At 35.9% G+C, this 13,989-nt stretch overlaps 2 protein-coding genes across 2 annotated transcripts; one reads left to right on the forward strand and one right to left on the reverse strand.

Annotated features, from left to right (window-relative positions):
- Positions 1–215: 215 nt before the first annotated feature.
- LOC121262844 (vacuolar protein sorting-associated protein 35B-like) lies at positions 216–9,685 on the forward strand. Its single transcript, XM_041165487.1, is given in 23 exon segments — positions 216–425; positions 524–620; positions 708–831; positions 1,185–1,370; positions 1,814–1,901; positions 2,100–2,156; positions 2,247–2,336; positions 2,495–2,617; positions 3,265–3,339; positions 3,412–3,471; positions 4,226–4,342; positions 4,546–4,785; positions 4,860–4,925; positions 5,220–5,309; positions 5,799–5,888; positions 6,987–7,076; positions 7,498–7,566; positions 8,304–8,384; positions 8,485–8,592; positions 8,676–8,779; positions 8,996–9,109; positions 9,204–9,229; positions 9,232–9,685. Coding segments are annotated over 23 exon segments (2,373 nt in total). The 5' UTR covers positions 216–329; the 3' UTR covers positions 9,414–9,685.
- Positions 9,686–10,229: 544 nt separating this feature from the next.
- Positions 10,230–12,933, reverse strand: LOC121263120. Its single transcript, XM_041165914.1, has 4 exons — positions 12,690–12,933; positions 10,986–11,346; positions 10,631–10,875; positions 10,230–10,596 (listed from the first exon to the last, which is right to left on the reverse strand). The coding sequence occupies exons 1-4, from the start codon at positions 12,759–12,761 to the stop codon at positions 10,594–10,596; spliced, it is 681 nt and encodes a 226-aa protein (XP_041021848.1). The 5' UTR covers positions 12,762–12,933; the 3' UTR covers positions 10,230–10,593.
- Between the last annotated feature and the right edge of the window lie 1,056 nt (positions 12,934–13,989).

Here is a 13,989-nt window from a genome sequence, read left to right on the forward strand (position 1 = left end):
CTGTATTATTAAGGAGTGATTTTGATACAGAGATGAGTTGAGATGATTTATGAATAATAGAATAAAAATTAAATTATTTATTATATTTTATGTCAAAATTTGAAAAAATTGTTTTAAAATTTAAAAAAATTAAATTATTTATTATAAAAATTTAAAAATATTGTAATAATGAGATGAGCTTAATTGAAATGAATTTTGAATGAAAACGAGTTCTAACCTTCCCCGGATAGTAACTTCTCTGCCAAACGTTCAACTCTCAAACGTACTTCTAGCTGCGTGGATTCAGCCTACCGGCCCAACCCAGTCGGTGAAGAACTGAGAGGGCAAAGATGATGATACCGGACGGAATTGAGGACGAAGAGAAATGGCTTGCCGAAGGGATCGCCGGCATTCAACACAACGCCTTTTACATGCACCGCGCTCTGGTACACTCCCACTATTCTCCTGTTTGTAGCCCCAATCTTTCCTTCCTAGAGAAATCTCCGTCGTAACCTAACTTTCAGAAAATTTCTGATCCTCTCAGGACGCGAACAATCTCAGAGAAGTCCTCAAGTACTCTGCGCAGATGCTGTCGGAGCTTCGAACGTCGAAGCTTTCACCTCACAAATACTACGAACTCTGTAAATATTCTTCTCCTTCTTTTTTCTATTTCAATTCACTTGGATTATTTGAAGTTGTATATTTTTTTTGTGGTCTGCGTGTGTGAGATATGCGAGCGTTCGATGAATTGAGGAAGCTGGAGATGTTCTTCAAAGACGAAAGCAGGCACGGGGTTTCGATCGTTGATCTTTACGAACTTGTTCAGCATGCTGGGAACATTTTGCCAAGGCTGTAAGATTCTTGATCGAAAAATAAATCCTAACCGATTCTTCAGTGTTAAATCATTTGTTTGCACATGCAACAAATTAATCTCTCTTTATTAGGATATGCGACATATATAGATCTGCAAGTGATAGAATGTGGAAGAATTCCTGAACATATTCCCTGTTAATGACTCAACAAATCAAATGGCTATGTTCAAATATTCTCCGTTTCTCCCTTTATTTTGCAAATGATTCCATGCGCACTAACTTCTGAGCTGTGCAATGAGAAATTCATCTAGTTTGTGAAGTTGCCCTCTTTCAAGGAGAAATGCCAAATTACTTTTTTCAGTGCATGTGAAACTCCTTTTATTGATTTACCAGGTATCTCCTGTGTACGGTAGGATCCGTGTACATTAAATCAAAGGAGGCTCCCGCTAAGGATGTCCTTAAAGATCTCGTGGAAATGTGTCTTGGCGTTCAACACCCAATGCGTGGGCTTTTTTTAAGAAGTTATCTTGCTCAAATCAGTAGAGATAAGCTACCTGATATTGGTTCAGAATACAAAGGGTAAGATGGTTCTTTGATTGGGTCCCTTTCCCTTCTCAAAATGAAGTTGCCGGTTATAGGAGTTAATTGCTTCGGTCTGTGTTTTTGTTGCCCAACATTCTAACTCGTTTGATATTGATGGGATTTTTGAGTTAAAAGTTTCTCCATATGACCTATGGCATAAGTTGTTTTCCACACAAAATTTCCCTTTTAGATGAATAATATCTTCCTTTCATGATCTTTAAATGAACTGGCATAAAAAACATTTTATAATAACTTAAATCCTAGCCTCACAATTTTTTTGGGACTATCTTTCATGTTCAAGATCACAATATACAATTACTGCAACGAATAGACTTATAGTAAATTTACCGTGTCGGTACGTTCAGTTGTTACTACTTGTATAATGCTCGCAAGCCATGTGGGACCACTTCTAATGTCATGGTGCCAATATTTTTCTGCAGAGATTCTGACACTGTTGTGGATGCTGTAGAGTTTGTGCTTCAGAATTTCGTTGAGATGAATAAGCTTTGGGTACGACTGAAACATCAGGTTTGTTGGACATCTACAAACCATTATCCACTTTTGTGCTTGGACATGCATGGCACCACAGTACTTGCATGCCATAGAGTATAAAATGAGTCATGAAGGCATGATTTTTGGCCATGCAGATGTTATGGTGCTTATGAATCATTCATAGTCTTTGGCGATCCTGAGTTGAGGCCTTCAATTGGGCTTTCTGGTCTGCAGGGACCTGGTCGGTTGAGAGAGAAGCTGGAAAAGGAAAGGAGTGAGCTTCGTGATCTGGTAATATCTGAAACTGTGACTAGATGAAAAGTTATGAAATAGATTGTGATAAAAGTAATAAACATTTTATTTTTCTCACTTTATTGATAGGTTGGGAAAAATCTCCATGTTCTAAGTCAGATAGAGGGTGTGGACCTCGAAATGTACAAAGATACTGTTCTTCCCAGAATCTTAGAGCAGGTTTTTTCTGGTTCTCTTCTCAGAGTTTTTTGTTTTGTTTTGTTTTTGTTTTTGTTTTTGTTTTTATATCTAAGTTTTTGTTGTTATTATAATATTACCTTTTCACCTGAGAAGCTTTTTTTATTAGCTCTTAAACTTGCATCAAAATCCTCGTGCAGATTGTCAACTGCAAAGATGACCTTGCTCAATATTATCTGATGGATTGCATAATCCAGGTCTTTCCTGATGAGTATCACTTGCAGACCCTTGAGACATTATTGGGTGCTTGCCCTCTGCTTCAGGTGGGTAACATAACATACTGGATATTATTTTGAGTTTCAGGTTTACCTAATTTATTTCCTTTAGCTTTGAGTGGAGGAGACACATGAAAACGAGTCAATAATTCCAAACTGGACGCACGTCCTACACCCCATGCTCTAGCTAGTTCCCATGTTTAAGGGGTAGGAGTTTTCAGACCCAGTTTGGGGGGCCTTGATCTTTTTTAAGAGCAGCAGCTCTTTTTTTATTTTTTTTTATTTGGAGAAACAACTCCTATTCTTCTTCTTAAAGCCACCTCAAATTTCCAAGCTGCTTCACAAAAAGTCGCACCATGGGTTACCAAACATTCTTTTTTGATAAGTAAAAAAGAATGTTTGGTAAGAATTTTTTTTTTATAAGTAAAAGAAAAAACTTCAAGTGAATTAAATCTTTTAGAAGCTTAAACGCCCTAAACATGAAAATTGCATTAGAATTGATCAGGATCCAAGATTTTTTAAAGACCTATGAACATTTAAAATTTTCTCCTAGTAGAATTAATGTACAACACTAGATGTGAAGAACATATGCATGCATACACATCTTTTGATTATCGAACTTTATTATGTCTTGCTTTTCTTTGATTGCCTTTCTTTTTTCCCTGCAATCCTCTAAAAGTATTTTTTATTTGCAGCCAACAGTAGACATCAAAACGGTGTTATCTCAATTAATGGACAGATTATCCAATTATGCTGCTTCAAGTACAGATGTGAGTTATCCATTTGATGTATTTGTGATTAATTCTCTCTCATCTTCTTTGATCTCGGTTTCCTTATGTTAGGTATTACCTGAATTTCTTCAAGTGGAAGCTTTTGCGAAATTGAGCAGTGCTATTGGGAGGGTAAGCTTTCTATCACCCTAATATTGTTATTCACTTTGAATGTTATAGGAGAAGAGCTCCACAAGCCCAACCATTATGTTTGGAAGGTTGAGTTCCATAAGATTAAATAATAAATCCCTTGGTACCGTTTTCATGAAAATTTTAATGAAAATTAATAACAGTGTAGAGAAGTTGAAATCCCATATGGTGCCTATTTTATGGATGATTTTATATGATCATACTCTATGAAATCTTGTGGAAGTTGAGTTGGAGGGTGCGGGCACACTGTTTCTTCAATAGAATGGTATATGTTCACTCGTGCGGTGGAAAATAGCATTTAGTTCACAACCAGAAAGGAATGGTCTCATAAAACTTAAAAGAGGATTCTGATATCATCACCTCCAAATTGCCAGGGATGTATCTAAGGCTTCGGATTAGAGCATGCCCATCTGATATATTAGCAATGAGAGAATAGGGTACATGTTTCCTAAAAGATATTATGGAGGAGTTACCTATGGAAAAAAAAGATATTATGGAGGAGTCGCCTAGTGATAACATGGTGATTATGGAAATCCAATAAGGGGCTTTAGAACAAAGTACCACACTGGCTGGGTTATTGATATTTGAAGGAAAAAGAGAGTCCTACTTTTTTCTTAACTGATTACACATGTTGGGCATGGAAATGCATGGATTATGCTTTAAATTTAACAGCAGCATTTTGCTTCATTTTTTGTAATAGCATGTTTCCATGTTGATCACTACAATGCAACTGCAGGTGATAGAAGCGCAGGTTGAAATGCCCATTGTTGGAGCCATAACTTTATATGTCTCTCTTCTTACATTTACTCTCCGTGTTCATCCTGATCGGCTTGACTATGTGGATCAAGTACTGGTATGTTTCCTCTTGAAGGTTGCTGTTTATAGCACTCATTAGATTTACGTTTCACCTAACTATGACTTAGTAGGCCTGCTGTTCAACAGAGCAATAAGCAACGATCACTTGTTCTTTGAGCTTCCATTTCCCAATGATTTAATCGCTGAAATTTATACTGACGATTGTTAATTTATATATTTATTTTTTAAATTCATTTTTAGGGAGCATTTGTTAAGAAGCTCTCTGGCAAACCAAAGCTTGAGGACAGTAAAGCAAAAAAACAAGTCGTCGCACTTTTGAGTGCTCCATTGGAGAAATACAATGATATTGTGATGGCCCTGACACTTTCTAATTATCCCCGTGTGATGGACCACCTTGATAATGAAACAAATAAAGTCATGGCAATGGTTATTATACAAAGTATCCTGAAAAATACGTCTTGCATCTCTACTGCTGATAAGGTAGGCGTCTTCTCTATTTGTGCTACAATCTCAACTTTTCTTTCTGGAGTATGTGGTTAATATTGTCTTTGTAGGTCGAGGTGTTGTTCGAATTAATTAAAGGACTCGTGAAGGACCTGGATGGAACCGATGCGGAGGAGGTGAAAACACACATACGTGCACGCACACACACACATATTGCTGCTAGAATTTTCATCTTGCAAGATAAAGTATTTGAAAATTAACAATTCTATCCTGCTGTCAAATCTTCTGAATCCACAATTTTTTTCCTTGATTTTTTCTCGGGACATTTGATCTTCAACACTTGATGGGGAGATGTCTTCTTATTTGTTATTTTTTATATAGGTGTCTTCAGTGTTTTAGTTATAACATGTAATGAATTTTCTGTACTTGTGTCTCTCTCCTTTGTGTGTTCCTGCTACAACTAACAATAGCTTGACGAGGAGGATTTTAAGGAAGAACAAAACTCTGTTGCTCGTCTCATTCACATGCTTTATAATGATGACCCAGAGGAAATGTTAAAGGTTAGATTGGTGTCTTGAAATTATTCTGCTTCAGAACTTTCTTTGGATGTTAATGCTACTGGAATCGCCTAAAATCAACATAATCTTGTAAAATGTGCTTTCTGCTTGTTTATAGTAATATGATTCGTGGTGCTCATTAAGAGGATAAGTAATGAGCTAATAGAAATTGAGAGATAAAGAAGCTATGGACTTATAGTGCATTCAAAATCTTATGCTTTGGATTATGAATCAATATTATTTCTGCTATTTTAATTTAGGCATCAAGAGTCAGAACCTTCAAATGATTTCCTTTTTTCCGGTATTTGCTAATCTGGATATTTATCTTTTCTTGTAATCTCTGTATCCATCTAGCAGTAGTGCCATGGTCCAACTTTTTCTCATATTTGCTAGTGGTCTAATGATTCACAGGATGCTTCTTTAGATTTTGGGGCGTTAAACTCTTGTCATGGCATGATTTTAGTTTCTGATATTATTTTTACTGACCTTCAGATCATATGCACCGCAAAGAAGAATATAATGAATGGAGGACCAAAACGCCTGCCTTTTACTGTTCCTCCTCTTATACTTTCAGCACTTGGGGTATGTTTCTTACCAACTTTGGCAGACTGTTATTTCACTTTTTTTTCCATATATATAACTTTCTAGTATGAGATGCCCACAAATGAAGAATCATTTGAGTATTCATCTCTTCGGGCATGAACACTACAGTGAACTGACAATAAGAATTTCCGGGGTGGAAATTTGTCATCCGATGCTTGTTTAGCACCTTTTACACTTTATATAGTCAACAAGGTCGTGTACGGTGTATCTAAGTTCTAGATTTTTTATGAAGACTTCAATGAATGAGTTTGGGGAAAATGCACGTTGCAGTGAGGCCATGGAATTTAACTTGTATAGTGATGGCTCAGATCTGTGTGACATCCATGAAGAATATATATATATATATATATATATATATATATATTACACATTCTTGAGTAAAGGACATACTCGAACTTTGTGCACTTCAAGTTCCGTACAACTTTTTTTTTTTTTGGGTGAAAGATACTGATTCATATCTCTAGTTCTATAACAGAGATACTGTCATTAGATTGTCAATGAAGGGCTTTGTTTGGAGGTGAGGTGAAGCTCTTAGTGCAAGGTTTACTTGTGACATGATCATTATTGATGCTAGTTCTTTTGTAACTACAATTGCTGTGACAACCTCACATGCCTCAGGTAGAAGGAAGGAGAAAAAAATTCTGAAAGGCTCAAGTTGTTGAGATATATCATTACTATATCTACTAGTGATGTCTTATTTAAACTAAATGAAAGAACACAATAAAGAAGAAATACATATAATATTGCTGACAAGACCTTGATATATTTTGAGATATATCAAAATAATTTGCTACATCCTGGTTTGTACTTTTTACGCGGATCCCATTTATATATACACAAAGGAAAAATGATAAACTTACATTGGTTGATTTGAAATGAGTTGTAAAATAGTTATAGCATTACTCAAAACAGCAGCAGTCATCTATTTCGCACATTGAAGTTTGGTATATACTTGAATAGTTGAATTCAGCAGAAGGATTACCTCTTGTGATTGAGCATAGCAGTTAAACTTTATTGTTTCTCATAAATGGACCCCCAATGTGAGAGCATTTTCAGAAAGTTGTTTATGGCTTGCAGTTGATTAGGCGATTGCAAGGTCAGGAGGGGGATTTAACTGGAGAAGAAGTGCCTGCAACTCCAAAGAACATTTTTCAGATCTTAAATCAGGTGACCTTTGACACATGATATTTGATAGAACTTCTGTGGAAGTCATGTCATTGTTACATGTTGATGCTGAAAAAAGAGGTTGGCTTTTGTTGTTTTAGGCATGTCATTGTAGACAAATGTACTAATGGGCTTTCTTGACAGGGCTGTCGATTATGTTATTTCTTTTGTTGGATGGTTCTATGTTATTTACCAAAACCTGGTTTAATTTTTTGGGGGAAAAATAATAGAAAACTTAATGATTAAAAAAATTCAAAAGGCATCTCGTTTTATTTGTTTCCTGTGTTCTTTCACTGTGATAAGTCTGGATTTTTCTTAATTTTTTCTACTCTCTTTCTCTCTCCTCCCTGGGTTCTTGGAAATGCTTATTTTGCATGCTTGTACTCTTACCTGTAATTTGACAATTATAGTTACTTTGTTTTAGGCTATTGAAGCTCTTACCACTGTTCCATCTCCTGAACTGGCATTAAGGTTATACCTGGAATGTGCTGAGGTAAGCCATGCTATGATTCCACAGGAAAAAAAAGATCAGAAAATGAATTATTTTGGAGCTCCTAGAGTTCTTTCTGGAGCACGAAAATTGATACTTGGTAATATTGTTTTCCAGATTGTGGGATTAGGCTTTCTTTAATTTTTATGGGAAATCATTTTCTGATTTCAAGCGTAGGTTGTAAAGGCCTCATTGACTCCATTATTGTAAATGAATGTTAAATGGTATTCTGCAATTACCGTTAGAGTTGCTTGCACTTCATTAAAGAGAGTCACTTTGCATTTTGTGTTGAATATATTTTTCTTCAAATTAGAAAGCTTAAGGCCCCATTTGGATATCCAGTTGGTCTCGTCTCATCTCATTTCAACATCTAAACACTACTCAAACACAAACACAAATTCTTTTCAATTTGTATTTCATACTTTTTCATCTAATCATTACAACTTTCCCAAACTTCCATATAAAACACAAATAAAAATTCAACTTTTTCAAATCCTAAAACAAAAATAATATTAAAAAATTATATTCTAATAATATTTTAACTTTATAATATTTTTATTCAACATTTTCTCTCTCCTTTCCAAAACCCAATAAAAATCTTAACTCAAACTATTTCACTACTATTCACATATTTCTAATCTCATATCATCTTATCTGACTATCCAAACGAGACCTAAATGTTATGTTGATAATAACTGTAGTTGGGAACTCACTGTTCGTTTCTGTATTATATGTATCAGGCGGCAAATGACTGTGATCTTGAGCCTGTTGCTTATGAATTTTTCACCCAAGCATTTGTGTTATATGAAGAAGAAATTACGGTAATGAAGTGTGCACTAGTCTTCAAAGAAACCATGCATTGTCTCATAGTTAGCCTTATTTTGATTTTCTATTGACACGATTTATGCATCTGGCTTTTAGGACTCCAAAGCACAGGTGACTGCGATACATCTAATAATTGGAACTCTTCAGAGAATGAATGTATTTGGTGTTGAAAATAGAGATACTTTAACACACAAGGCTACAGGGGTAATGAAGCATTACTATCTGGTTATTGTACTCTTGCAACCTGTTTCTGCCAAAACTCAGTAATGTTTCTTTCTTTCTGTCAGTATTCGGCAAAGCTTCTAAAGAAGCCCGATCAGTGCAGAGCAGTGTATGCATGTTCACATCTTTTTTGGGTTGATGATCTGGATGGCATCAAGGATGGAGAAAGGTATGCTGCATGATATTTCAATCAATATATCTGGCTAAACTAGTAGCCTGGTTTCATTCGTCTTAGTGTGTCTTTATCAGTTACTATCTTCATCGTTAAATAGTCTATTTCCTAGGGTATTAAGCTTGCATTTCTTGGTGCGGTGATCCGAAGTTTACTGAAATTGCCAGAGATTATCGAAGAGGACATAACTAATAGTGCTATTTCCATTTACAGGGTCTTGCTTTGCTTAAAGCGTGCCTTGAGGATTGCAAATGCTGCACAACAGATGGTCAATGTTACGCGTGGTAGCAGCGGGCCAGTCACACTCTTTGTTGAAATACTGAATAAGTCAGTAGTTTGGAGACCGCTTTTTATACATGCATAGTAAATAGCTTTTATGTGTACATTATAATTACTTTACTTTTGTGGCTCAACGTATCAGGTACCTCTATTTTTTTGAAAAGGGAAACCCCAAATTACAAGTGCAGCAATCCAGGCTCTGATCGAATTAATCACAACCGAGATGAAGAGTGACTCCACAGTTCCCGACGCTGTTTCAGACCCTTTCTTTGCCAGCACACTGCGGTACATTCAATTCCAGAAACAGAAAGGTGGTGCAATGAGTGAAAAATATGATTCCATCAAGGTTTGACTGGATAGTATGTCCTATGTTATGCCATTGAATGTGTGGGCAAGCAGGATGGAAGTTGTTGTTTGGGGTTGAGAGTAAGGAAATCATCGTTTGCTTGTTATTCCTTAATAAAAAAATAAAAATAAAAACAAATATTTTATTTATTTTTTGGGTCGTTTTTTAGGGCTTACATGAATTTTCACTGTTAGTGTCTGGTTTTGGGTCCCTCTCTGCTCTAATGTATCTTTCCAGGACCCTTTATTTTTATGAAATAATTGGCCTTTGTAATTATTATTTCTTTTTAGCTATTAAATGTGTATTTGCTTATTAATTATAATCCCACAACTTGAGTATTTTTCAAGCTTTTAAAAAATAAATGAGATTTTTTTAAATACTTTTAAATAATCCATTTTAAATAAATATGATTTTTTTTTTTTTTAAATCCCTAAGAGTTGACTCAAGTGGTAAAGTTGGATATGCTCTCCCAGTTTTAAGATTTAAATCTCCTTTAGTACAAACAATCTTTAGGAAGCAGCAGACTGATTTTCTCTAAATTACTAGAGGTGTATTTACAAAAAATTTCTTGTCAAGAGTCTGTACATCCTCTAAATTAGTCGGAATATTGTTCTAGGACATCCAGTGTCAATAAAAAAAAAAAAAAAAAAAAAACCCATTTTCAATTTATTGAGCCCAAGGTCAGACAATTAAATTGCACGTTACAATCAATCTTAATAATTTGCGATGTAGTCCTCACAAATAGAAACTTCACTCCGTGCCCCTTAATAAATCACAAACCGTACTCTGATCTGATATCCATTCCAAGAAGATGTAGAAAAAGATCAACAATGAGTCTAGGTGGTATTTGCAAAAAATTACTCTCGAGAACCATCAAATTATCAAAATTTCTTGTAGTGCTCAACTCAAATGTACAAGCCGCGGATGCCCAAACCAAAAAAAAAAAAAAAAAAGGGGATGAAGAATCAAAATGGAACCGTGTAGGGTAATGCATGCACGTCAGCTTCCGGCAAGTAATAGGCGTGTGGCCGCAACATGGGACTCCTACAACCAATGGCATCGTTCCGAGCTTCATATCTTTCAGACTCATATCTGTTTGCCCGCTGCGTCTTTAAAAGCCATTCTTCATCATCACTGAAATCGTTTCCCTGATGATACTGGGGCGGGGGTGGCACCCAGTTCTCAATTAAAGCTCTATACAGTGATTCTGCCGGAATCTCAGTTTTGTATGAGGTTGTTGTTTCATGCCTACCAGTCACCGGACAGGTTGCTTCCTTTTTTGGCCTAATAGTGAGCTTCTCAGCAAGTATATTTTCCTTGGTATTAGTAAAGCAGCCCTGTTCTTGACTAGGAAGTTTGACACTTCCATTCTTGTGTTGAGCATGAAAATCATCAACCCTTCCAGTAGTAGAGCGTACCTTCTCATTATCCTGGTCCTTCGAATGCAGCCGAATCCGGACAATGGCTCCTATTTCACGATAAAAAGCAGTTGAAAATTAAGTGTCCGCAAACAGCTAATGAACTCAAGTTAAACATCTAACATTAGCACCCCAAACGAAGGAATAATCCCAAACTCACCATGGCTGCGGAGGCCACTAGTTGGTGAGGTGTCCCTTATCCACTTGTTGCTTCCCTGAAGGCTGTCCGAGCAAACATTTATAGAACAGGTTGGCTGCTCATGTTCATCAGTAAGACCACTCCTTTCCAATTGTTCAGCCTCAGCTTCAATTTGTATTTGAATATGAGCACCTTGTGACTCTTCTCTACTTCGCTCTAGTTGGTCATACTTCTGGTAATCAAGCTTTCTTCTTTTGCCATGACCCGTACCAGTGGGTTTCTCTTTTCCTCTATCAGATTTCCTTTTCTCCTTCTTCTCCTTCTTCTCCCTCTTCTTCTCTTTTTTTATTTCTGTTTTGATCTTCTCCCTTTCTCTTTGGAGCTATAAATAGCACCAATGCAAGAATTTTAAAAAGGGAGCTAGATCAAAAGCAAGCACAGCCAGACCAATGATACTGGTAACATGGAGAAAACACACAAGCAAAGCACTTGACAAGCTTTTATTACCCTAGGACCATTATTCAAGGTTAAAGTACGACCACTAACAGGCATTCATAACCTACTAGTAGTAACGCATGTAGAGCTTTAACCACGCTTTCAGGCAGTTACTGAAAAACAGCATATAATCAAAATCACAGCAAACAGCCTCTGGTTTAAGACATGTATGCAGCCTTTACTTCAATACATGGTCTAAAAGATTATTTACAACATAGACGACACCTTTCCAAAGAAGACAAAGGAATCTAACCTAAAAGTAATCACATCAACCCACGTCAATTTGCAAGTTTACTTTTGTAAGATCCCTTTATGGACGAAGCATTTCTCTTTGAAAAATGATTAGCTATTGAGAGGGAAAATTCGTTCTACCTACATGTGTCTAGGGTTTACAATTCACAACATATACATTAGTTCCAAACGAGTTAAAAGATGCATGCCACCAAAATATCCTCTCTCATTCTATCAGTTCTTGATTTAAAAGAAAAAAAACTAAATAGGCTAATTCATTATATAACACAATGTTAATTATTTACATATTACACATGTTAGACTTCACATTTTAAACCTCTCAAAGCAGTAAACCCAAATCCAGTCTAGCTCAACCAGAACCTAAGTTCCCCTAAAGAAGTTAAATTTCGAATCAGGGCACAAGTAAATTCAGAGAGAGGTCGCCATTACATCGCAACTTTCATCCTATACAAAACCATTTTTACAATGATTTCAAGGAGTTAGTGCTTTTTCCTTCTTCCCATAATCTTTTCAATCCAATCACACCAAACTTAATCCAACTCAGTACCCAATATATATCCAACTTATCCAATCCCATCCGACCGCACACAGCCAACTGTTCAACCCTCTCCTTCATCAAAATGCAAGTCCTTTCGAGTTCATTCAAAACCAGACCATGTATTACAGTTAGTCCCGGTATTGGTTTAATTAGTGACAGTAAGCCTTTTAATCTTTTCCAATCATCCCACACATTCTTTAAACTTTAAAGTGGACGGTTCCAACAGTATCTCAAGACTCGGATCTCAAGGAAATACCCAATTCTTGAAACCCAGTTCTCAGTGCTCTTCCAGATACAAACAAAATATCTACAAGAAATACTGATTCTTGAATACAAGAATAAGCTTGTATCATACACACAGATGCTTTGCTAATCAACCATTCACAATTGCGAACACAAGTAGTTGAGCATAAACGCAAAAACCTGATTGCTCAACAAACCTTAATACAATCGAACCACGGCCCCCCGTCCTTCACAAATCCCGGAGGAGGGTACGGATAGCATCGAGACATCCCCCCAATTACGAGAAGCCCGCCGTTCAGTGACTCTTCGGACCACGATTAGGGTTTTCAAAGGAGAAGATGAAGGCAAGGATTTGCGAAGAAAGAAACTCTAGGGTTAGGGCTTCTTCTCCGATGCTGCGCGCGAAGGCAGAAGAAACAGAAATACGCGTAGAATGTTAAACATGAGGGAGGGGAGGGGGTATATATAATGCGAGAGTCTAATTAGTCGGCTTCTAAGTCGTTTCCTTATTCCCATAATACCCTTATATTTGGGTAAATTTCTCCATGTACGCCACTTTTCTCACGGTTTTATTAGTTTGTTGTTACGTCCCTTGTTACGCGTTGCCTTCACGCTCCAATACGAATGGAGCACGGAGCGGAAATCAAGTAATCCGGTGCCATATAACTAAGAAAAAATCTATTCAAAACCTCAATTTAATTTTTGAGGGAATATAGTCTTGACTAATAGGATAAGATAGTCTTGACTATGCAATCTCGCATATCTAATCCCAAATAAATCGGAAGTGCTATACAATTTTTTTAAATAAATAAATAGAAGACTTATATAATAAAAAAATAATTTTTTAATAATAAATTTCACTATTTAAAACCTCAAAGGTCCAATAGATAAATAGAATAAATCCCAAGTCATTTGTTGTTCATTTAATGTCAAAATTATTTATACAAGTAATATTAAAATGTTGCGAGACCCACTCCACGAGTTTATATATCTAAGAATATCCAGTTCGATTAAATCCTTGAAAAAATATTTTTACAACTATCACAATGATCTAATGCAGTTACAAGTGTCATTTTCTTATTACAGTTTGAATATTATTACATGTACTTATAATTTTACGTACAAGATTTATTTTTTTATTTTATTTTCTTTTTTTAAATTTAAATTTTGAATTTTAAATTTCTTATATTAATAATTGACACATTGAGAAGTAAGTTTTTATTAAGTACAGATAGCATTTTTCTTATAATTTCCATGTCAGTAACCAACTCTAAGTTAGGTAGGTTGATCTATAAGAATGAAGAATTTAGTCAAAGTGTCTATTTTGTAATGACTTTGATGTTTCAATTAGATTTTGAGTAGGGTAAACCTAGGGGTGGGCAGTCGCTAACCTGCCCCCATCTGTCCCGTTTCGCATGGTAAATCCACATTATTTAAGTATGACTATTTGGCTTCCTATATAAATGTTGGTCTAGAAGTCAAAGTAATCCAAAATAC

The sequence above is a fragment of the Juglans microcarpa x Juglans regia genome, chromosome 4S (assembly GCF_004785595.1).
Source record: "Juglans microcarpa x Juglans regia isolate MS1-56 chromosome 4S, Jm3101_v1.0, whole genome shotgun sequence".
Classification (NCBI taxonomy): Eukaryota; Viridiplantae; Streptophyta; class Magnoliopsida; order Fagales; family Juglandaceae; genus Juglans; species Juglans microcarpa x Juglans regia.

What these genes read in the sequence shown, in the direction of transcription:
- LOC121263120 (XM_041165914.1), bottom strand. Translation starts at nt 12,761, where the DNA reads ATGTCTCGATGCTATCCGTACCCTCCTCCGGGATTTGTGAAGGACGGG. An exon ending in CGTGGTTCGATTGTATTAAG is followed by an intron (nt 11,347 to 12,689) that starts GTTTGTTGAGCA and finishes TGCTATTTATAG; the next exon opens with CTCCAAAGAGAAAGGGAGAA. An exon ending in TAGTGGCCTCCGCAGCCATG is followed by an intron (nt 10,876 to 10,985) that starts GTGAGTTTGGGA and finishes ATCGTGAAATAG; the next exon opens with GAGCCATTGTCCGGATTCGG.